This window comes from Pelodiscus sinensis, chromosome 26, assembly GCF_052426305.1.
Source record: "Pelodiscus sinensis isolate ZL-2025 chromosome 26, ASM5242630v1, whole genome shotgun sequence".
NCBI classification, from domain to species: Eukaryota; Metazoa; Chordata; order Testudines; family Trionychidae; genus Pelodiscus; species Pelodiscus sinensis.
Window position 1 is genome coordinate 5,912,269 of NC_143077.1, and position 23,965 is coordinate 5,936,233.

The 23,965-nt window shown below is 55.8% G+C and overlaps 1 protein-coding gene across 1 annotated transcript in view; it reads left to right on the forward strand.

The window, feature by feature from the left end:
• The window catches only part of COL9A2 (collagen type IX alpha 2 chain), a 47,399-nt gene extending 25,638 nt beyond the window's left edge, over window positions 1-21,761 (forward strand). The window contains exons 17-32 of the mRNA XM_075908605.2: window positions 1,153-1,206; window positions 1,840-1,893; window positions 3,341-3,394; window positions 5,016-5,060; window positions 6,266-6,319; window positions 7,216-7,269; window positions 8,012-8,065; window positions 10,266-10,337; window positions 11,655-11,690; window positions 13,471-13,515; window positions 14,658-14,690; window positions 15,598-15,744; window positions 17,622-17,676; window positions 17,768-17,956; window positions 18,891-18,968; window positions 20,380-21,761. Of these exons, the coding sequence (XP_075764720.2) occupies window positions 1,153-1,206; window positions 1,840-1,893; window positions 3,341-3,394; window positions 5,016-5,060; window positions 6,266-6,319; window positions 7,216-7,269; window positions 8,012-8,065; window positions 10,266-10,337; window positions 11,655-11,690; window positions 13,471-13,515; window positions 14,658-14,690; window positions 15,598-15,744; window positions 17,622-17,676; window positions 17,768-17,956; window positions 18,891-18,968; window positions 20,380-20,585 (1,230 nt within the window). The 3' untranslated portion in view covers window positions 20,586-21,761. The remainder of the gene's footprint in view (window positions 1-1,152; window positions 1,207-1,839; window positions 1,894-3,340; window positions 3,395-5,015; window positions 5,061-6,265; window positions 6,320-7,215; window positions 7,270-8,011; window positions 8,066-10,265; window positions 10,338-11,654; window positions 11,691-13,470; window positions 13,516-14,657; window positions 14,691-15,597; window positions 15,745-17,621; window positions 17,677-17,767; window positions 17,957-18,890; window positions 18,969-20,379) is intronic.
• Window positions 21,762-23,965: the final 2,204 nt, after the last annotated feature.

The window sequence follows — 23,965 nt, forward strand, 5'->3', positions numbered from 1 at the left end:
AGAGGCTCTGCATCATGCCCAGTCACATTCCTGCCGAGATGCGTGAAACCCAGCGCGTTTCATGCTTCACCTCTGGGCAGGTGGGCTTCCGTCCGCACACCTGGCTCTACCAATTCTCCGTCCAAACCCGTCGCCCCCTTTGCTATCACAATCTGGGGCTCCCTCAGTGCACCCCCCAACCCTGAGCTGCAGCCTCCTCTGCTGTGTCCAGCCAGCGCCTCCCCAGGGCAGAACGATGGATCATTTCACGTAAGAGAGAAACATCCAGTAAGGACTAAGCCCAGCTCAATTCACAAGCCAAGTAACCGAAGTCCTGGTTCTGGATTTGCTGGGTGGAGGGTCAGTTAATGTACCGAACGCAGCCCGGCTCTCCTGGGCGCAGGCAACAGGTGACTCGGTGGCCAGACTTGGTTCCCGGACAGGAAAGTTGTCAGCGAGTTGATGGCTTTCCAGAAACGGCAGGGTGCTTTCCTGGAATGGCGAGGCTGTACCGACTCGGAACCCTCCGGCCCCTTCTAACACCCCGACAGCCGCCTGGGCTAGACACAGACCTGAGACGTCTGCAAACGGCGGGGCCTCTGTTCTGCCCCCACCCGCCCATTCCCGCCACCTGATTGGAGGTCTTTGCCCCGGCCACCACGTAATGAGACATGCCAGCAACGTCAGACATGCCAGCAACGCTGATTCCATGCAAACAGGATTAGGGGATTAGAGGACCCCGGGGGGGCAAGTCAGGACAACAGAGGAATCAAAATAAAGATGAGTGCCTCTTAAATGACTCTACATAGCCCAAGTCCCTTCACCTCCGCTCCAAGCCCTGCCTATGCAGGTAGCAAGGGACTGTCATGAACTGCCGCTGCTCAGTTGCCTATTCTTGTAGTCCTGGGGGCGCCTGGCTGCCAAGGTGGGTGGGGAAGGGTTGGGGGAATCTTTGCCCATCTAACCCCAGCTCCGATCTGATCTCCCCTCATGTCTCACCCCTGGGAACCTTCCTGTACTGTAACACCTCTTGATCCTGCACAGGTCAACGCTCCCCCCAAAGACGGTGCCACAGAACCCACAACCGGCTCCCCAGCGATGGGGCAGAGGCCCCCAGGTGCCCCGAGCCACGAGGGGCAGTAAAATGATGTTTGTTCTCGTTTGTTTTTTTAGGGTGCTCGCGGCTTCCGAGGTCCCCAGGGAGCCATGGGCCCTAAAGGAGACAATGTAAGTACGGCGTCTCTCTGGGTTCAGACCCAGAGCCTTAGCAACAGCACCTGCTGGGGCGGGGTAGGGGAGGGAGCCGGGTTGTGGGCTCCAGGATGGGGATGTATCTAGAGGAAGGGGTGTCTTCTTATCCTCTCGTCAGCACGCATCCCTCCAGCTGCTGGGCAAAGATGCACCCAGCTCGCTCCCAGAAGCCCCGGCGTTTGTCCTCCACTCCACGCCGGACAAGGGCCTTGTGGAGACGGCTGCATCAGCGGCTCTGGATTCGGGGGAAAGCTCCTCAGTCAGACCTGAGGGGTTTGGGGTCCCCCTGCTCCCTGCCTGCCCCTCTGCTCCACCCCGCAGACACTTGGCATCCTGTATTTGGGGCTGTCCCCTCCCGCTCCCTGGGAGGGGAGGACAGCTCCGGGGGCCTGCAGGATGATGGGGGCAGAGAAGGGGTGAGGCCAGGCCTGCAGCGAAGCGTGACAGCCCTTGTGAAGCTGCCCCAGGCTGGGCACAAGATCCCCAATCCGAATGCCGCTGGGCTTCTCCCCTGGCAGGCTCAGGATGTTTTGGCTTCGAAGCAGATTAAGCCTCACATGTTCCTCCTCTTCTGGCAACTTCCTCATGGCGCTTGTTCCTCCTTTGCAGGGAGCCCCGGGCATCGATGGTAAAGACGGCACCCCCGGCACCCCCGGCGTGAAGGTGAGAGCCTGGGAGCTGGGCGGTCGCGGAGATAGGAGAGAGGTTGGGTAGGACCCGGAAGTCTCCAGGCGTGTCTCCATACTTCCCAGGGTCTCCTGGTCCAGATGGGACAGCGGATTCCGATCCTATGCGCCTCCTGCATTAGATTCTCCATGGCTGGAATCAGGAAGCCCCCAGAATCCCGAGTTTCTTTCGTTCAGCCTGCCCTGGCGAAGGGAACGCACCCGCCCCACATGCCAGTCGAGTGCTTGCTGCAGACCACCACTACTCCTGGCTGCAGACAGGGGGCAGCATCTTTGGCCTCGGCGGCTGCCAAGGGGTTTCCCATCATTGCACGGATGCTGATGCTGCACATGGCTGGTTCCCAGGGGACCTCTGACTGGGGTGACTGCGGGTGGAGTGGGGTGTTTAGAGCAGTGGTTCTCAAACGTTCTGGCCCGCAGCCTGCCCCGCTCAGTGCAAACCGTTCCACAGACCACCAGCCAACCCGCCGAGATGACGAAATGGGTGCAGGAGTGGGGTGGGGGTGGGAGGGTGCAGGAATGGGGTGGAGGTGTGAGCTCTGGGCAGGAGGGAGGGAGCAGGGCTGGGGGTGGGGTCTGGGTGGGCAGGAGGCAGGGAGGGGGCAGGAGTGGCATGGGAGTGTGAGCTCTGGGCAGGAGGGAGGGAGCAGGGCTGGGGGTGAGGGGTCTGGGTGGGCAGCAGGGAGGGAGGGGGCAGGAGTGGCATGGGAGTGTGAGCTCTGGGCAGGAGGGAGGGAGCAGGGCTGGGGGTGAGGGGTCTGGGTGGGCAGGAGGGAGGGAGGGGGCAGGAGTGGCGTGGGAGTGTGAGCTCTGGGCAGGAGGGAGGGTACAGGCATGGGATGGGGTGGGGGTCTGAGCATGGGGGGATAGGAAGCACTTACCTGGCTCTGCCCCCACACTGCTCCCATTGGCTGGGATTCCAGCCAATGGGATCAGCAGGGAAAGCCTCCAGGCGAGCGGTTTCCTGTGGCAGCACATGGATCTGCTTCCTCCTCCTGCAAGCTGGATCCAGCCATGAGACTCGGGGTTCCTCCCCTGCAGTGCTGGTGCTGGTGCTGGGGTTCCCACCTCATGGGGGGGGGGGGAGGAGTTGAGCCCCAAGCCGGCGGCCTACGTGCAAGACGGTTGCAGACCACACCACGTTTTAAGAGCCACCGGTTTATAAGGACCCGGTGTTTTCTGGGGCTGCCTCCTCTGTGGGGCCATTTGAAGTGAGGGGCTGCCTGGGCACTCCAATGGAACGGACATGGCATGCTCCTCCGCCTTTATCAGGCAAACTCTCCCATCCGGGGGAGCTCTCCCCTCATGCTCTCAGGGTCACCCCCCAAATCAACCCGCGTGTGCTGAGCTCCACCCGCTCCCGCTCCCTCCTTATGCTCTCTTCTCGGCTGCCACCCGGTAACGACTTGCCATGTCCCTTGCAGGGGAGCGCAGGGCAGTCCGGCCGTCCCGGGTCACCAGGCCACCGAGGATTAGCTGTAAGTATCGGAGCAGAAGTGCCGTCCCTAACCAGACAGGTTATCTCATGTCCCCTGGTGCTGGCACCTTCATTGCGTTCCTGCGGCCCAACACGCTTGGCACGCTGGGAAGTCCGTGTCCCTGTGCGTTAGTGCTGTAGAGGATGCAGCAGAACGGGAGGACCGATGGTGAAATGGCTAATCTGGAATCTCTTCTCACTGCAAATCCACCTGTGATGCCAATTTTGGACCCAGATCGGATCTTTCCCATAGTCCAGCGGCGCTCCCCTACGGCCCCCGGCTCCTCCATCTTGGCATTGTGGATAGACGATTCCCACTTCTTTCCGTGCCCTGAGAGTTCTGCTTCACCTTCCTCGGACTTCGGTGCACTTGGATCCTGATTCTGCGGCCACTCAACTCCCTGTGCAAACTGAAACAACTTCCGCCAAAGTCCGCACAACCCTAGTGTACGTCAGATCAGCATGCTCTGACCCCTGTGGGTTCGCAGACTCAGCCCCTGCACTGCTGCCCCCAGGCTGGGCACAGGGTCCCCTCTCTGTGTGCCAATTGGTGGAGTTACTTCTGATTTACATCTGCCAGAGGAGAATCAAGACCTAGACTGAGACTAGCTCAAAATTTGGCCGTGAATTGGGGTAGATTGGTGGAAACCAAAAATATTTCTTGAAGTCCAACAAAGTTCAATTTCACTTTTGTTGTTCTCATTTTGCAACTGCTTGAGTACTTCCAGATGGCGACTGGAAGCAGAAGTGGTGAGAGGTTGTGAGAGGAAAACCTTTCTTGTGGCTCCACCTGTATCAGAAGGCCACCTGGGTTTTGTTGGTCTCTGGGGTGCTTGTCCAAGGCTGGATTCATTGTCCAGGAAGGTTGGTCTCCAGAGATTTCAGCTGGAGAGGTTTAGAAAAATGTCTGGGCTTTTAATCTTACTCCACCCAAGCCTTTTGAGATTTGCCCACCTCTGTGTTTGGCTTCTCACATCTTTTGCCCCCTTTTGGCTTCTGCACCCTGTGCTCTCTATGGGTATGTTTACACTACCGAGTATCCCGGAAAATCTCGGGAGGCATCCCGGAGATATCCTGGAAAAACCACTGCTGCATCCAGGGAACGTGTCTGCTCTTCCGAAATTTTTTCGGAAGAGCAGACATTCTTTTTCAGCATCCCTGTAAACCTCGTTTTGCGATGTTCCGAAAAGGATTTTTTCCGACATTTGTCCCTGTGTAGACAGGCCAAATGTCGGAAAAGCCTCTTCCGAAAAAAGAAGCGGAAAAAGTTACACAAATTGTGGTTCATAATTTGTGTAGCTTTTTCCAGAAGAGCAGTGCAGTATAGACATAGCCTATATGATAATCCAATTCTTTATCCTGCCTCAGTGCCAGGGGCTGGACTCCCTGACCTTTGGAGCCCTGCCTTTCTGAGTCTGCGATTCCCAGAGGCTGCAAGTCCCTGATTCTACCCTGCAAGGAGAATTCCCTTGAGCAGCACTGAGGTCCTGTCACCGGACACTCCCTTTCCTTCCAGGGGGATTTCAGAACTGCAGGGAATTTGTCTCGGGAACTGCTGCTCCAAAAGGCACGTTCCGTCGGGTCACAACCAGGCAGCTGCTAACCTGGTTTTGTTTCCGCAGGGTTTGCCCGGCCAACCTGGGGCCAAAGGCGGCCCAGGCGTCAAGGTGGGTGAGAAGAGCCTCGATGCAGCGTCCTGGTACCGTTAGCTCCTCTTCAGATGATCTGCCCCTCTGCCTGGCCCCCGCAAGTGACGTCCGGGTGTCCCCCGGGGTGGCAAGGGGCTTGCTTTCTGCACCCCGGAACAAAGCGACCAGTAAACATCAATACAATGTCGCTGCACATAGCATGTCCTAGCGCAGTGCTTCTCTACCAGTGGTACGAGTACTGTGGGGGCGCTCAAGAGAAGTCTGGGGGGGCAGATCAACACCATTGCAATTTGGAGAAAACTGAATTTTGGTTTACGTTTCGCAGCGCTTTATTATTTTGGTACTTTTTACACCCAAAAATTTCATCGCCCGCCTGGCTACGATTAAGTTGTTTAAACAAATGGGTTGCAAATGGTAGAAAAAAAATGGTGTGTCTGAAAACTGTAGGTACTGGGGGTACTTATCATTTTTTTGGGGGGGAAAGGGGTACTTTATAAAAAAAGGTTGAGAAACACTGGCCTAGCGCATCGCTTGGACCATGTCGCCCCTCCCTTAGGTCCCCCTTCTCCAGCATCTCACCTGTAAACTATTTGGCTGCGTCTAGACTGGCAAGTTTTTCCACAAAAGCGGTTGCTTTTGTGCAAAAACTTGCCAGCTGCCTACACTGGCTGCTTGATTCTGCGCAAAAGCACTGACGTTCTACTGTCCGAAATCAGTGCTTCTTGCGCAAATGCTTTGACGTTCCCGTTTGGGCAGAAGCCCTTTTCCGGAAATGTTTTTGCGCAACAGGGCCAGTGTAGTCAGCTAAAAACTGTTTTGTGCAAAAAAGCCGCAATGGCAAAAATGGCGATCGGGGCTTTCTTGCGCAAAACCGCATCTAGATTGGCACGGACGCTTTTCCGCAAAAAGTGCTTTTGTGGAAACGCGTCCGTGCCAATCTAGACGCTCTTTTCCGCAAATGCTTTTAACGGAAAAACTTTTAACGGAAAAACAAAACCGTGGCAACGATTAAGCCACCGGCACAGCCAGCCATGGCGGTCTCATCTCCGTGGTCCCCTCTTTGTCTGTCTGCCACTTACCCGATGCTTAGATTGCAAACTCTTCTGTTCCGTGGCTGGCAGCGCCTCGCACAGCAGGGCCCTGGCCCACAACTGGGGTTTCTTGCCAGGAACAAGTCCATAGAGTATTAAACACAATAAATCTTGTCTCTGCGTCATTGGCAGGGTGAACCAGGGGCCCGTGGCCTGCCAGGACTCACCGGAGCCCCGGGGAAAATTGTAAGTAGAGACTCCGTCAGTTTACTCCTGTGACTCGCTGGTTCCCGTCCCATCCGCACACCAGGGTGCTCTCGTCTGGCTTTTTCTTTTTCTGTTTTGTCTTTTTCTCTATCAAGTAGACAACAGAATTGGAGGAGCCCCCTTTTCACTCATTGCAAAGGGTCTGGAGCTCTGGGTGTGGCTTTGGCAGCCTCACCAAACCCCAGGGCCTAAAGAAAGCCATGACTGAGCCAGCATGTACAGCGGCTAGTTAAAATCCTACACCAGCTTATGCAAAGAATCTCAGATCTGGGTCTGGTGCCACGTTCTCTGTTAGCCGGAGCCCTCCTCCCCCAACTCCTGACCAGCCCCAGTGCCATATTCTGACCCAGAATCCTAGAATCCTAGAGCTGAAAGAGACCTCAGGAGTCATCGAGTCCAGCCCCCTGCCCAAGGCAGGCCCAACCCCAACTCAATCAACCCAAACAGGGCTTTGTCAAGCTGGGACTTAAAAACCTCTAGGGATGGAGATTCCACCCCCTCCCTAGAGAACCCATCCCAGTGCTTCCCCACCCTCCTAGGGAAATCGTTTTTCCTAATATCCAACCTAGACTTCCCCCTATGGACTGATGACTCCCCTATGGACTGGTCCTAGGCCCAGGTTAGCATTCTCCGCTGCCCTGACTTAAATCATGTGAATTAGAGGTTTGCCTTTGCTGCAAACAGCAGTTGCAGCTGGCAAGGAGGGGGCTGGGGAAATCACAGGGTGCCCCTCCCCATGCGATTTGCCTGGGAAAGTACCCACGGGCAAATTATTGCATATGAGTATTGAGAAATGTCAGGCAGTTGCTGGCACAGTGGAAAGAGGCAGTGCAGGTCTACTAATAGACAAACCCTGCTCTGGATTCTTTTCTTAGGGTGAACTTGGATCGCCGGGTGAGCCAGGGTCACAAGGTGTCCCCGGGCTGAAGGTAAGTCAGGAAGCCCCGCGGGGATGTCCCATGGGGAGACGGAAGATCTGGGGGCTGGAGTTGCTACGTTCTTACCAGACCCTGGGAGAGAGTGTGGTGTTGCGTCAGGGAGTAGTAATTCGACAAGGATTCTCAGGTTCTTTTCCTCGATGTCGGTGGGACGGCATTTAGATGAACGCCTTGGAAGCGTTTGGTCCTGGCTCACTGTGTGACCCAGGCCCAGCTCCGTGCCTCAGTTTCCACGTCTGTAAAATGGGTCTCACTGGTGTCCCTGTCACATGGGCTCAACGAGGCTTCAATCTGCTGATGTTTGCAAGTTGCTTTGGGAGAGTGTGGAAGCCACGCCTCCTTGGGGAATCCCAGCCTCGGAGCGGGGGTGGGGGCGGGACGTGGGACCGGAATGGGGAAAGGGCGATAGCTCGGTGCGGCAGGTGTGCAACCCAGTCTGCCCCCGCAAGCTCCCCCCATCTCCGCCTCCCAAGCGGCCTCTGCTGCAGCCCTTCCCCAAGCAGCCAGGCCTGGGGAAGGAGAAGGCAAGTTGCAGTGACCCCCAGGGGGCATCCCTGCACCCTCGGGGTATTAAGGAGAGTGCTGTGGGCAGCAGGGGTGCAGCCAGTGGCGGGCTGTGTGCAAAGCGTGGCTGGCGAGGGTGAAAAGGTGGCGAAGGCTTAGCCAGGTGGTACAGAGGGCCCCAGCCTGCCCCAGCTATGCCAATCTGTCCTGTTTTCTTTCCTCTCTGCAGGGCGATCGGGGAGAGCGGGGCCCGGTGGGTCCCCAGGGCCTGCAGGGGAAAGTGGTGAGTGTGATTTGCATTTCTAGCCCCTGACCCTTTCCTCCTCCCTGGCCTGGGTGTCTGCCCCCCAGCAGCCACCTAGGGTCCAGAACCTGAGGTGCTTGGCTCTGCCCCGGGGACTGAGGCAAGAGGAGGGTCGCAGTAGGGCCAAGGGCCAAGCGGGCACCTCGGCTCTCCCCCGCCAGCTTCGCTAAGGTCACCGGGGGAGGGAGATTTGTGACCCCGGCCCGTGAGGCTGACGTACCTGCAGAAGAGCCAGCAAAGCCAGTGGGCAGCAAAGCCGCTGTCTGGATCCTGGGTCAGAGGAGAAGAATGCGCTTGGTTTGCAGGACCCAGGCTGGGCCGGGCACTCCGCCGTCTCCCTAAGCTTTGCAAGCTGCAGAGGTTTTACGGGAATTGCTCGGCGGGAGAAGAAATCCCCAGCGTGGCCTTGGCCCATCTGGGATGGGGCCATGCCCTGCAAGTCAGGCACATTCCCAGTGCCCTCCGTGCCAGCCACGTCCCGCTTGACCCGGCCCGGCACAGGTACTCCATATTGCAGGTAGGAGCACAAGGTGGATGCGGTCCCGGATGCTGCATTAATGAGACGCTGCAGCATGGAAGGGCCAGGCCTTTGGGGGCAAGGCATTAGCAGGAAGGGGTTAATCCCATATCTCCTCTCATCATCTACCCACACCCAGCCCCCAGGCTCTCGTATCCCTTGGCCGTGCGGCCTAGTGGATAGCACACTAGGCTGTACTCAGGAGCTCTGGGTTCCACTCATGGCCTGCTGGGTGACCTCAGCAAGTCACGCCCCCGCTCGGGGCCTCGGTTTCCCCATCTGTGACATGGGGCGGATGCAGGTGCTGATCTACACGATGTGTTTTGCGATCGACTGATAAGAAGTGCTAAGTCAGAGCTGCACAGCGTGGATGGTATTTTGTGCCCTCTGCACTGAAATGGAGGCAAGAAGACATCCGGCGGCTCCGGGCAGGGGGCTGCGCCTTGCGGTTACCCATGCTTGTGCGTCCACGGAGCTGCCCCCGGAGCTGGGCTAGAGGGCAGCAATCCGAGGCCCATGCACAGGAAGGTGCATTGCAAACCAGGGTGCATTTTGGAAAGAGCCAGCGTGCGCACCAACAGGGATGGAGGCATTCATCAAACAACCCCGCGCCTCCAAGTTCAGCGTGAAGGGCGACTGAGCCAGCCCGGCCCATGCTGCGAGAGGCCAGACGGGGTGAAGGGATTAGGCAGTAGGAGAGAATTGCTCAGGGATGAATGGCCCCCAGGAACCGGCAGTGTGTTTTCAGCCAGAGCAGGGCCGCTCCCCTATTCAGAGCAGGACACACAGCAGGGAGTGTGTTTTTCTGCGCTAGGGCAGGCTCAGTCTAAGGCAACCCCTCCCACTTTTTTGGGGAGCAAGAGCGCCCCCTCCTGGCCGACAAACTCCATTGCGGCTCATTGCCCTGCAGGTTTTGCAGAGACTGTCAGGAAAGGTTATTTTGGGAGAGCTGGGGAGACCATCCCATTCAAAGACACACGGGGCGGAAAGAAAACCCCTCTCGCCTTCTTGGAGTCAGATAAGGAACCCCATTTTAATGGGGCCAAGGCTGTTAAATGATTGACGGAAAACTGCATTATCCTGCAGCTGCTAAGAGCTGCGGCCGGGAAATGGGAGTTAGGCACTCAGTATCTGTGAGATCTGGGCTTCATCATCTTGCTTGATCCGGGAAGCCCCAGGATTGTGCTGTGAATACTCAGCCGGCCGGAGTGTGGGTGCCTCTAAGGCAGTAGCAGAAGGATCTTCTCCATCTTGGCAGGCAGGATGCAAAGGATACATGGACCCTGGCCTCCTCCTTTCAGTGGCCATTAGGGGGTGGACACGCACAGAGGGGTGGATTAGACGCCCCCGGACAATGCTGCACATGGAGCTATGTTCAATGGAGGCCGGTTCCCGTAAGGTTCTACTCCCACCAGCGCCGGGGGAAAGCCGGGGCTATGGCTTCACTGGCTTGGCAGTCCAGAAGGCGTTCATTCATTCACTGTCTGCCTGGCTGGATCCCTCAACATAGCTGCACCCGATTCAAACGAAGAGCCGCACACGACACCTGGCTCAGCTCCAATCCTCAGACCAGGCCCCCTGCTGAAGGTCTGGGTCTTTCCAGCTCTTGGTTTCACCTGTACGTCTTTTCTTTCCTTCTCGTTTCCTTTTCTTGATCTGCAGGGCTCGAAAGGCGAGCAAGGTCCTCCAGGGATCCCCGGGCCACAGGGCCTGCCTGGTGTCAAAGGAGACAAGGTAACATCATGGAATTCCTCACCGCGGGCAAGACGGCATTGAGGGCTGAAGCTAAGAGTGACGTTTCAAAGGGAGATGAGAGCCATGAGGTCCACTAGGGATTTAATCGGTTGCTTTCCAAATTGTTGCAAGTGATGGGGACTGGAGAACCCTGTAGGTGCAGTGGCCAGGCTGAGGGGTGGAGGCCAGCGATAGATATGTTGATGGGAACAGTGGATACATGGATGGGTACTGTGAATATGATAGCTGAACAGAGGAGCTATGTTTGAGGGACAAATGACTGGAAATGATGGACGGAGAGATAGACAATGATGGATACAGCGAATGGATGGATAGATTAACAGCATATCCAATACATGGATGGATGAGTTGATAACAGTGGATACAGCAGTTGGGTGGATAGATAAGAGTGGATACATTTGATGGATGGACAGGTAAATAATAGTGTGGGCACAGTGGTTCAGTGGATGGATCGAGAACAGTTTGATGCAGTGGTTGGATAGAGAACAGTGGGGGTGCAGTGGTCGGGTTGACAGAACAGTGGAGGTGCAGTGGTTGGGTTGACAGAACAGTGGGGGTGCAGTGGTCGGGTTGACAGAGAACAGTGGGGGTGCAGTGGTTGGGCTGACAGAGGACAATGGGGGTGCAGTGGCCCATTGAGTTGACAGAGAACAGTGGGGGTGCAGTGGTTGGGTTGACAGAACAGTGGGGGTGCAGTGGTCGGGCTGACAGAGGACAATGGGGGTGCAGTGGTCGGGTTGACAGAGGACAGTGGGGCTGCAGTTGATGAGATAACATTTGGCAGGACTAAGACTTGACTAATGTTTAAGGCTTTTCTAACACAAACTGCGGAACCTGCCGTGGGAACTGACCCTAACTTAGGGCTAGCACCACCAGCACCCTCTTCCTCTCAAACTGGGTGGGGGGGGGGGGAGAATTTTCTTGGGGCAAGCCTGCAGCCGAGGGTGGTTTTCCAGCAGCCCGGGGCTGCCCTGCATGTTGTGTCACCAGGGGATCCAATGCTAAGTGCCGAAGAGGTGGCAAAGGCAGGGGGCAAAGCGCTAGGGCCTCGGTGGTCTGAGAGGGCTTGTCTCTACTGATGCATTAGGTCCAGCGTGACCCGGGAGGGAGATTTTAGCGCGGCTGTTACCACGGTTGCCCAAAGTCCTGGTTAGAACGTTGTCAAGGGATCTTTCTGCCCCTGCTCACTGTACAACCCCGTCAATCTGCACCAGCAGCGTCGCTCCTCCCATCTTCCTGTGCTAAGACACAGACGTGGTGACCCAACTCCTGATTGTTCTCTGCTCTCTTGTCTAGGGCTCCCCAGGGAAAATTGGAGCCAAAGGGGACATTGTAAGTAATTGCCCTTCTTACTGCTCTGGGAAGCAGACCTGGTTGGGGGCGGGGTGCAGAGATACTGGCCGCTGTGTTTCCCAGGTGGCAAGTTCATTTTTTTAAAGGATTTTGTGTGATCCATGGTCTGGTGACTTGGATCCATGTCGCCATCATTATGCGTCAAATCCCAAGTGGGGAGGAAAACTCTGGAGGGGTAGCTCTGAGCCGTGTGTCCTGCTGGGTTCCCGGGAGCTTTTCCTACATGCAGACTGAGCAGCAAAACAAAGCGCCTCCCCAGTTGATAGGATGCACTTGGCATTTCTGGCCGCCAAGGAGAAATGAACCCGCATCCCACCTCGTGTACCCAGCATGCCCTGTGTCTCTGTCAATTACTCTAAAGTCTTGGTCAGGAAAAGGAAGGGCACAGAGATTTGGGACTGGCCATATTGGCGTTAGGACATCAACTTCTGGAGTTCTCCTCCCTGCAGTGGCTGGGACTAGATCGGGGTAGGGAACCTTTTTCGGGTCGGGGGCCCCTGGCCCACAGACAGATCAGTTGGGGGATGCACACAAGTGAGAAACCAATAGAAAAAAAGCCCCAAATTCCTCATTGATGTGGCCCCTGATTGAGAAGAAAGACACTTCCCACATTCCCCTCACACGCCAGAGCCTGGGGAGTCCAGGCTAGTAGATTTTGTGTGCTCCAGCCCCAAAGGAGAAGGCAGCAGGGGAGGGGGGCTGGAGCACCAGTACAGGCTCCCCAATGCTGGGGGGAAGAGCCCTGAGCCTCGTGGGCCGGATCCAGGCAAGCCGGAAGCTGCATCCGGCCCCTGGGTGCTAGGTTCTCCACTCCTGGATTAGATGCTTCAGAAGATGCATCTGACCGATTATTCAGTGCTGCACACAGGGCTGGCTCATTTCCCTCCTGACCACTGTTGTGATTGACTTTCTCCCGCCTGCCCGAGGCGTTACCCATCACAACATGGCTTGAGACGGATTCATGGAATAGACCCTCTTCCTTTATAATCTTCATGCAGAGCCAGGCTTTTAAACACGGGCCTCTGGTTTGTTGCTCATTTTGCGGGGGGGGGGGGGGGGGGGCACAACAAATGATCGAACGTCATGTAGGTCCTTTGGCTCTCCACCGACTTGGTGGCATCCACAGATCAGACACTCGCCTTCCTCCGTGACCTAGCGCATCCACAAATGGCTGGACATGCAGAATGGCAGGCTTCAAGCCACAGACTCGGTTCAGGTGGATAGATGGTGTCGAAGCAAAAACATGCTTCTCTGTGTTTAGGCAGCTAACAAACAGCTTTATTAATTAATAAAGCACAGCATGAGCCAAACGTGGTCACAGCAGAGCTAGACCCAGTAAGGCTGCTAATACAATTAATTCTAGTATCTTTATACCCTTAACCAAACAGTCTGACGTCAGGGCATCCAATTACAGAAATTCTTAATTAAATTTGGAAAAACAAAGCCTTATCAACAAGATGGCGGACAGGTGCGAGGGAGTACATCTCCTGTCCCAACCAGCCCAATTAACACATACCAATAGCCCATCCTGTAGGCCTCTTCTTACGGGGTGACAGAAAGTTTACTCTGGTCTACGTGCTTGAGAGAAAAGCTGAAATGGTTTTTGATATACAAGATGGCTTCTAGCTAAATATGAAAATGGTTTCTACAGCTTCTACAATGGTCCTGGCTGCATGACTGAAGTTGTTCTCCCCGGCAGGGGTGGCAGGAGGTAGAGAGGGTGGAATCACAGTTACTGACTTTGTTTCCTTCCCCGTAGGGAGACCCTGGCGTGGAAGGCCTTGCCGGGGAGAAAGGCGAGAAGGTAAGGAGGCTTTTCTGCACAAGCCTTCTTCTTAGTGGCATATGTGTCATGCCACTACCCTGCACCAACCTTGCAGAGCCATGACACTGCACACCTGGCCACGCCCCCTGGCCACGTTAGGGCACGACCACTCACTCCTGAAATCCGGAGGATCCATCGACAATTAGAGCAGGCACTGACTCTGGTGCTGCCCTGGTGCGATTCAATATCCTCACGTAATGATTTGGCTCCTGGCATGGAGAGAAGGCGTATGACCTCGGCAGGTGACAGCAAGCTGCGAGGGGTAGCTAGCACTTTGGAGAAGAGGGTTAGAATGAGAAACAAACAGCTTAAAAAAGAGGAGACTGGGGGGGAGGGGATAGGATAGATGTCTATAAAATCGTGACTGGTGTGGAAAAAGTGAATAAGGAAAAATTATTTACTTGTTCCCATAATCTAAGAACTTGGAGTCACCAAATGAAATTAATAGGCAACAGGTTTAAAACAAATAAAAGGAAGTTTTTCTTCATGCAGCCCACAGTCCACCTGTGGAACTCCTTGCCAGAGGATGTGGTGAAGACCAGGACTTTAACAGGGTTCAAAAAAGAGCTAGAAAGATTCATAGAGGTCCACCAATAGCTATTTTAGCCAGGATGGGCAGGGATGGTGTCCCGAGTCTGTTTGTCAGAGGCTGGCAATGGGTGACAGGAGAGGGATCACGTGATGATTATCTGTTGTGTTCCCTCCCTCTGGGGCACCTGGCATTGACCACTGTCAGCAGACAGGACACTGGGCTAGATGGACCTTTGGTCTGATCCCGTCTGGCCACTCTTATGACAGAAAGTCATGGGCTGAATCGGCAGCAAGGGAGATGTAGGCTAGTTAGTAGGAAAACCTTTCTAACTCTAAGGGTAGCTAAGCTCTGGAACAGGATCCTAAGGGGGGAGGTGGAATCCCCCTTACTGGAGGTGTTTATGAACAGGTTGGACAAACACTTGTCAGGGAAGGTCCAGGTTTACCTCAGCGCAGGCAGCTGGACTTAAGGACTCTTTTAGGTTCCTTACTCCCTTGGCTCTGTGGTCTCCCAGGGAGGGTGCTGAGCGGTAATTCAAAGGCTCGTTGCTGTATTTACCCACCACCTTCCTTTCCCCCTCTGTTCCTAGGGGGAGTCCGGTGAGCCAGGACCAAAGGGTCAGGTGAGTGACAGTGAGTTTAGGGTGACAGTGACAACTCGCCACCTCCTGCTCTTTGTTTTCCCTCCGGAAAGTTCTCCAGGACTCATTCCATCGCTGGATGGAGTCAGTGTGGAGTGGTGGGGGTGAGGAGGGAACTATTCTCTTTCCAACTGCTCTGAGAGACTCATTGGGCCATTATGAGGAGCCCGGACGGACTCAACATGGCACAAGCCTGTTTCAGTCCCCTGGGTCAAGCGTCCCCCTTGGTTTGTGACCAATTCCAGTCCAGGGTCCTCCCAAGTCAGCAGCCGGTGCTGCTGAAAGAGCCATAGGGAGCGGGCGTTTGGGTCCTGCTGGAGAGAGGCCTGTGTTGCATGAAGCCCCATCGCTATCCATAGACCCTCTGTTGGAAGCCTCAGCAGAGAGGCCAAGGGCTGCATGGGGAGATGGAGTCTGAGTCCAAGCTGGCCTCTTTGGCTCAGGGTTGGGAAACTCGGCTTGGGGGAAGCACGCCCGTGGCCGCGTCTCTTGTGTGGGCCGGGGATCCCAGCAGTTCTTGGGAGCCGTAGCTTCACCGAGCCAGGAGACCGATAACCCGGCGCCCCTGGCTTCCCGAAAGCAGATGTTTTAAAGCACCTCCCACTGAGGAAGCCCTGCCGAGCTCTGTGCAGCTTTATGGCTTGACACCCCCCCGAGAATGGGACCCGGGTCTTGTGCGTTGCGCTCTCTGCTGGGAGCGGGACGATATTTCCACACACGAGCGAGACCTCACGCCAACGCATTCAGAGCAGGCTCCAGACGCCTCCGAGGGTCCGCTCCTAGCTAGCTACCCAGTTTGGATTCCCCCACGAAGCGCTGGCGTTTAGGACGGGCTCCGGCTGGCCTGAGATTACCCTGTGGCTGACCCTGCTCTCTCTGTGCATCGCAGCAAGGCGTCCGTGGCGAGCCGGGCTTTACAGGCCCCACTGGGGACTCAGGGTCCCCTGGCGTGAGAGGTTACCCAGGACCCCCTGGCCCTCGAGGGCTCCTCGGCGAGCGTGGTGTGCCGGGAATGCCCGGGCAGCAGGGCGTGGTGGTGAGTAACGGGCTGGCTGAGCGAACCGGAGAATGCTGAGCTTAGCATCTGTCCCATGCTGGGGATGGGGCTGAACAGGAGCTGGGGTGCAGGGGGGATGAAACGAAACCTGCCGGAGCTTCATCCCATCGTTTAGCTCGATAAATGGGGGGTGCCTGGCCCTGCCCCTGCTCCCGTTGCCGTTCAGGGCCAGACCCCCGCGACATCCGTGGAGCAGCTTGGCCCCAGGGACGGGGACAGATCGGGCACGTTGGCCCCTTTCATCAGACTTAGGCAACGGTGCCCCCTTCTGTCCACTCATGAGCACTGCAGTGGCAGCCCGGCCGGCGGCATCATGGCATTCCTGCAGCCAGGGCCGGGTTCAGGGCGGAGGACCGCGGCCTCGGGTGCCCATCTGAAAAGCCGGCTTGCCCCAAGGGTTTGGCTGCCGTTTGCTGTGGCTCTGGGGCTCTTCACGCCTGCACCGCGAAGGCTAGGGCTAGGGCTACACCTCGGGCTAGGGCTGACGTGAATCTTCAGCGTTTCCCCTTCCTCATGCCCGCCCAGGGGGAATCTTGCCCTAAATTTACTGATGTTGAAAAAAAATCAGCAAGAGCAAATCTTCACTCTGCGGGTCGGCCGGCGCCGGAGGGTCCAGCGGTGGCTCCTTCTCAGCCTTTCCCATGTCACGTCCCCCATTTCCACCACAGGGCTCCCTCCCGTGCAGCACCGTGAGGGGGCAAAGGGGTTGGAACCCCGGACACCTGCTTGTGGGACCCCTGTGCAGATACCGCCCTTCCCTCGCTCATGGTGGGCTAGTCAAGGGGCAGCGATAGGAGCCCCGGCCGGGTTTCCTGCCAAGAGGCATGTTCAGTTCTGTGCGTAGCCACCACAGGGCGTGTTCGTGTGCAGGAGACACGGCTGGATTACAAACCGCTGCACCTCGAGGCTTGTAATTACCCTGCCCAGACTCCGAGCACACGCAAGCCCCCCCAGCTTAGGGGGGCCAGATTGCACGTGTGAAAAGTCAGGGCAGGGTGGGGGGTAATAGGGGCCTCTATAAGAAAAAGCCCCAAATATCAGGACTTTCCCAGTCATAACAGGTCCTCTGCCTGGGCGGTGGGTGAATGGCTGGTTTGGGGAGACAACCCCCCCCCCCAGCCACGCCATGCTCTGCCCACAGGAACCCTCCCAGCTCCCATTGCAGCCGCTGGTTCCTGCCTTGCATCCCAAGATCTCGTGGCTACCGCTGGGACCCCTGCTCACCCCCCCCCTGCCCCGGAGCACTAGGTTGCTGGACACCACAACCCCCCACGCAGCAGCCATGTGGCCCCAACTTTCTTGGCTGGCCAGTTGGCTGGGCAGCCACCCCGCGTGAATGCGGGGGAGGGGGACACCCTGCCAGACATGACCTCCAGCTGCCCATCCAGCCGCCACCCCCAGCGCTGGGCCAAGAGCATGAAAGTGGGGGAGGGACCTGACCCGGGGTGGATCATGGGCAGGGCCGCCCATGTCTGTTTGGGTAGGCAATGCCTTCCCTTGCCTTCAGCACCGGCCAGCCCTGGTCATCTGGTCACCCTACAGCAGCTGGGTGGAGCGGGGCGGCGGTCAGGGATGCCCTGGGAAGTCCTTGTGGGCCCCAGGGGGAGACCCCCGCATTACAATACTACAGCGTGGCTAGCGGAAATGATCCATTCTGTGGCTGCTAGCTGCCCAGGCTCCCAATGGGTAGCAGACCCTCTCAATTGCATTAGTGGGGGGCCGCCCGGCCAGTGGGGTGCCCATGCAGTGAGGCTGAACTCCCCTCCCCGGGTCGGGTGGGGTTGGCCCTGCAGAGAGAGTCTCTGTTCAGCAGGCCCCCGAATCTCTGACCGTCTCCCCCCGTCTCCTGCTCTCAGGGCCGGGATGCTGGGGACCAGCATATTGTGGACGTGGTCCTGAAGATGATGCAAGGTGAGTAGGAGCACAGACCCCGCCCCCTCTCTGGGGACAGAGCGCCCGGTCTCAGCCACCCCCCACAACGCGCCCCGCCTCTGCCTTACAGAGCAGCTGGCAGAGCTGGCAGTGAGCGCCAAGAGAGCGGCGCTGGGTGGAGCCGGCGTGATGGGGCCGCCTGGACCCCCAGGGCCTCCTGGAGGACCTGGAGAGCAAGGCCCACACGGGCACGCCGGACCCCGCGGCATCCCAGGGATCCTAGGAGCCCCGGGGCAGATCGGCAATACCGGACTCAAAGGTGAGTCAGGGGGTCACGGGGGGCCAGAGGGAAGGAGCCGCCCACGTCAAGCCCCCTCCTCTCTTGAGTAAAAACGGCCTTTGCCTTGGGGAGGCTGCTTCTGGAGCATTGCGTCCGGTTCTGGACCCCCCACGACAGTAAGGAGGTGGACACACTGGAGAGGGTCCAGCAGAGGGCGACCAAAATGATGTGGGCGCTGGAGCACATGACTTAGCAGCAGAAATTGAGGGATTTGGGTTTATTTAGCCTGCAGAAGAGAAGAGCGAGGGGGGGGATTTGAGAGCAGCCTTCAACTCCCTGCAGGGGGGTTCCAAGGAGGATGGAGAGAGGCTGTTCTCAGTGGGGGCAGATGGCAGAACCAGGAGCAAAGGTCTCAAGTTGCAGTGGGGGAGGTCTAGGTTGGATATTAGGAAAAACTATTTCCCTAGGAGGGTAGGGAAGCCCTGGGATGGGTTCCCTAGGGAGGGGGTGGAATCTCCATCCCTAGAGGTTTTTAATTCCCGGCTTGGCAAAGCCCTGGCTGGGCTGATTGAGTTGGGGCTGGTCCTGTTTTTAGCAGGGGGCTGGACTCGGTGACTCCCGAGGTCTCTTCCAGCCCTAGGATTTTAGGATTCTATAAAACGCTGGCAGGATTTGCCCCTTTCCCCCGCACGTTGATTTTTGTTTTGCATTTTTTCCAGAACATACCCCATGATGGGCTTTTCAAAACCATCTCCCTCCCCCACCCCAAACAACCCCTATAAGTTCTACTCCTAGCAAGAGCTGGGGGGTTTATTTTGCTGTGTCTGTGTAAAATGCGGCTCCTTTGGGACAAACGCACAGACTCATGGGCTGATTCCCCCGCTCCTTCTCTCCCATCGTCACGGAGTTCTCCTCCATCCTTTGCCACTTCTTCCCTCTGCAGTCACAAGAAATCTCCCCTTTTTTCACACAGGGAAGCGAGGGGAGAAAGGAGAACGTGGCGAGATTGGGCGTGGACATCAGGGTATGCCAGGACCACCAGGCATCCCAGGTAGGCTCATTGCTGAAATCCGACAGCTGTATCCCCTGGTTTGGGGACAGAAGCTTAAGAGTACGGAGGCTACTCCTGCAGATGGGAAAAAGCAGTGAGGCCAGCTAACCCCAGTGTTTCCAGCTTTAAGTCACTTGATGCGGATTCTCTTGTCTCCCCTAGGAAATGATTGTTCTCAGTCCCTAGGGTTCACATCCTAGCAGTGCTATAGAGAGTGGAGGATGAACTAGGACCAGTCTTAGGCCATGTCTCCACTTACTGGAGAAGCCACACTTTGGCGATCAATCTTCCGGGGTTTGATGTAGCAGGTCTAGTAAAGACCCACTAAATCAAACGCCGAGGGTACCACCATTGTCCGCCCTCGCTGTTGCAAGGAGTTTCTACTGTCAACCTCCCGCTGTGGGGCCACCCCAGAAAATTGATGCATGACACATCGACTCCAGCTATGTAATTCATGCAGCGGGAGTTGCATATCTTGCATCAATTTTCTCTGCCAGTGTAGACCTGGGCCTGAGAGCTTCTAATCTTCCTTGCAGTCCTACCGGTGGGAAATACCAAAACTGTAGCTATGTGGCCCCTGAATACATCCAACAAACGGGAATTTTCAGTCCTGATTGGTGGCATCCCTGGCTACTCCAGTCCTGGACTCCTGTCATGCAACTTGGCCAATGCCCTCAATCCTTATTCATTCCTGACCCTCTGCTAGCCTAGTGCTGGTCCCCCAACAGCTCTGCCACTGTACCACAGTCCTGGCCAGCAGCTCCTCTGCTATTCCCATCCTGAACTGCCCTCACACACCTCCCAGTCCTGACCCGCCCAATGACCCCAGCCAGAAATGACCCACCCTCACAGCTTAGCAGACATTGTCTTCTTGCTCAGGGCAGGGCTCAGACATGGGACCCAAAGGAACCCACAAAACCTCCCAGATGCAGATGCCAAGATGCTTGGTTGCTGAAAACTTCATTTGATGTTTCTGGCTAACAATCCCCTGGCCAATGAGAGAGTCCCAGGGCCAGTCTTAAAGAAATTCATTGATTTCAGTGGGCATTACTTGTATCCAATGGTCCCTCTATTTTTTCCCCACCATTTTCATGCGGAATAAATTTTATAATGTGCACCAAGGCATGTGTAGATGTGCACCACGCATGCTACCAGCGGCTGCCAGTGGTAGGTGCTCTGCTAACCAGCGGGGTGGCATTTGAATCTCATCTGGGTGGCTGCCCAAGTGCTCAACTTATAGGGAACATGGCTTGTATGCTGCCTGGGAAGAATCGGGCACTTTCCCCAGGAACAGTCCAATCCAAAGACCAGTGAGAACCTTTCTACTGACATCAGTGCGCTTTGGGGTCAAGTGAGAGGGACCTGTCGTAGGATATACAGCACTGGCCACTGAGCGTTTCTCTCTCTCTAGGTCTCCCTGGCATTCCTGGTCATGCCCTCAATGGGAAAGACGGAGAGCGAGGGTCTCCTGGAGTCCCCGGAGAGGCAGGCCGGCCTGGTCTACCTGGGCCTGCTGGTCTTCCTGGATTCTGCGAGCCAGCAGCCTGCTTAGGAGCCTCTGCATTCACCTCAGGGCGCCTGACCGAACCGGGTACCGTGAAAGGACCTTCATACTGAGCCACCTGTGCCGGCATTCTCGGGGAAAAGACACTTTTATAAACCAACCTGGCAAAACCCATCAAGACACGGCCAGGCCGGAGCTGGGAACCAAAGAAATGGGGAACTCCAAACACATGAAAACAAGAAAAACGACACGGCGGTAGGCTTGGATATCAAAACCATCCATTTCTTCTGGTCCGAAGAGAGCGCTTGGCCAAACGGAGCAAATCCAAACAAGGGGAATAAAAAGCATCAATGGGGATTTAGTTTCACACAGATCTATATAAATGCTCAGATATCTTGGATTGTGGTAGGGGAAGGATCCGGAAGACCAAAGGAGGGAGGGAAGGGGGTGGTCTGCGCCATTTTTTGTACTTAATATTAGGGTCCATTAATTACCTCATTCTGATTTCTCCACCTCCCGTGGCCATCTAAAGTAAATAAATGGCCTTTTATTAATATTTTCTTATTCTTTTATCTTATAGTTGGAGGGGAGGAGGGTTTATTGTCGTGTGGACCTTTTTTTGGTTCTATTTTTGAGAGACAAAATCATTGTGGTTTAATATTTAACGGAATCACCAAATCCAGCTTTATTCAATGTCAGGCACGTCTGGAGCTGTAAATCTTTGTAAAATAGGGTTATTTTATAAATACAAATAAATAAAAAAGACCAATTTTTCAAAGGCCAATGGACAATAAAATCAAGATGGGACGTTAATGAACTTAATCAATGTGTTGATTTCTTTGAACAAAGCAGGGGTTTGTTGGTTGGGCTTTTAAACAAAACAGAATGGTGGTGGTGTTCCTGCGATTTTATTATTATTTTTGGTGGACGCCTAACAGGCTAAATACCCTCCCTATGGAAAATTCCAGCCTCTTGATTAACTTCATTAACAAGAGATATTTATCTTGTGTGTGTTGGGAAGAAAGCGTGGCTATTTGTAGGGGTGGAGCAGCTCTGTCAGCCTCTCATCAAAGAAAAGGGGGGTGTGGGTGTGGATGTGTGTGGGGGTGTGTGCGTGCAGCCCCGTCAGCCTCTCCTCAAAGAAAAGGGTGTGTGTGTGTAACGGGAGTTGTCTAAGGTACTGACCCCAAAGAGTCTTGAATTCCAAGTGCGAATATTGTTTACATTTGGTGTGTGTTAGACTGTAATAAATTTGCACAGCTGTCCACCAAATAAAAGTAATTGGTGTTATTTTTTGTTGGATTTGGATGGGCAGAAGTCCATTTATTTATTTATTTGGTTTCTAACCCTATTTTTTCTTGGCCCCTGAGTTCATTCCTGTGCTGGTGACAGATCCCTGGAAACAGGTGTCCTCTCTCCATCTGCAGCCGATGCAGTCTTGGCATCAGCCACGCATGCTGCATTCATGCTGCACCGGCGCGGCCCCTCAGCTGCAGGAATCATCGTGCTGGGAGAGAAAGTCGTGCAGTCCCACGACCCGTTCAACCCCTGGCCTTGCTCCCTTGGGAAATGAATGAAGCTGCATGGCTCAGCTCTGCCAAGGTATTTGGGTCCCTGGCTCCCATTGAAATCAAGGACCACTTCTTTCTTCTCCTCTCTAGGAGTTTATCTGGTGCCCACTCATGTTCTTAACCATGAGTGGATTTAATCTCAGTCTCAGGCAAACCGGCAGACTGGCGGGGCCCTTGGGCAAAGTCGGGGGGAGGGAGGGGCCTCTGTGCCACAAGGGGCAGGGCTAGGGCAGCCAGCCCCCAGTGCCACCTGGAGCGCACCACACTGCCACCCAGCCTTCAGCACTGCCAGGGCTCCAGAGGCAATTTAAGGGGCCCAGAGCTCAGACTGCCACTGCTACCACAGTAGAGAGGCAGCGACCAGGAGTCACTGAGCCCTGGGGCAACTACTCCACCCCCCTCAGGCGGGTCTGCACAATCCCGCTGGGAGGTCAGGAAGCGTATGCTTAAATGGACAGCTAGAGCATAGGGAGATTAAGTGATGTGCCCATGGACATCCAAGGAACCAGTAGCAGAGCCAAGGCACCAACCCGTTTGCTGCAGCCCATGCCGGTGCCAGCGGGCATCAGGCCATTCATCCCTGCAGCCCTTGAAAGCATCAGCTCTAAAGGAACAGGAAAAAGTCATCAGGGCTGACATCCGGAGCAGCCTAATCAATGCTGGCCTTGGCGGACATTCTCCCTCGCAATGCCTGTCCCCCCTTATTTAACCCTCGAGAGCCCTGGGGGAAGGTGACTGGTTTGTGCAATGCTAGACAGCCCAATCTGGGAGCGTTTTACACATACCATCTCTGCTCCATCCGGCTCTCCACCCCCGTAAGCCTTAAACCCAAAGCGCAAATCCAGTGTGATCCCAAAGTTCCAAGACTATCAGCAGGCATCCCTGGTTCCCTTCAGCTGCTTTGTTTTGGCAGAAGCATCATCCAGCCCCCTTCTAATAGTCAGTCTGCAAATGACTGTCAGGCAGATGTGACACTCTGGACAGGATTCTGTAAGTGACGGGAGAGGACCAGGGAAAGCCGTGCCTAGCTGTTCACCTGGATGCAGAGCAACGCAGCTCATCCTAGCCTGCAATTTGCTTCCTCAACCCAGGGCATCCTGGCACTAAACCGAGCGAGGTGTAACCACCACCGGGCAGATTTGAACCTGGGATCTATGGAGCTTAGTGCAGGAGTCTCTACAGCTTGAGCTATAAAGCCCTTGTTTTTATCGCTCGCTGTAAGTGGCCTAAGTGCCACTGCATGGGACAGAGACCCACACTAGGTATGTGTGTTACATACACTCCTAGTTCGGAGCAAGCCCTGGGTAGGACTAGATCAGCACGGCTTTGGTCTGGCATTCCTAGCTCACAGCCACCAGGGGGCAGTGCTAGCCTTTCCCAGCTGTGTCTGCCTGAGCCCCACGCCAGGGGGAGGGGGGAATTAGCTTCTTCATTGCTCAGCCTGGAGGGGAAGCGTAAAGCAAGGTAGAGAGGGTGGAAAGAGGGGAGCTGAGCCAGTTGCCGTGGTGACATGCAAGCTCCTTCTTAGTAGGTCCCCGGCCCACATCCAGCACAGACTGACCGACACGGAAAGTCTCTTGCGAGATGAGATGAGTTTGTTGGGTCTCAGGCCATGCCCCTGGGCAGGGATGTCACACAAAATGCCCACCGGACCCGCCTTCCTTTTCCTGCCCCCCACCCATGCTGCGGCTGTCGGCAGGGAGCTCACCCAGCCCTGAGCTCCCCTCCCCCATGCAGGAGACAGGCACGGGCTGGCACCCTGACGGGACACTGCAGCATCGCACGGCTGTAGGTCGGACTCTTCCGGGACTCACCCTGCTCCTGTTTCAAGTTAAAAAAAATAAGCGCAAGAGGAATGTGTCTGTGGGGCTGTGAGTGGGAGGCGTGTGCTAGTATCAGGCTGCAATTCTAGTGCACACCCT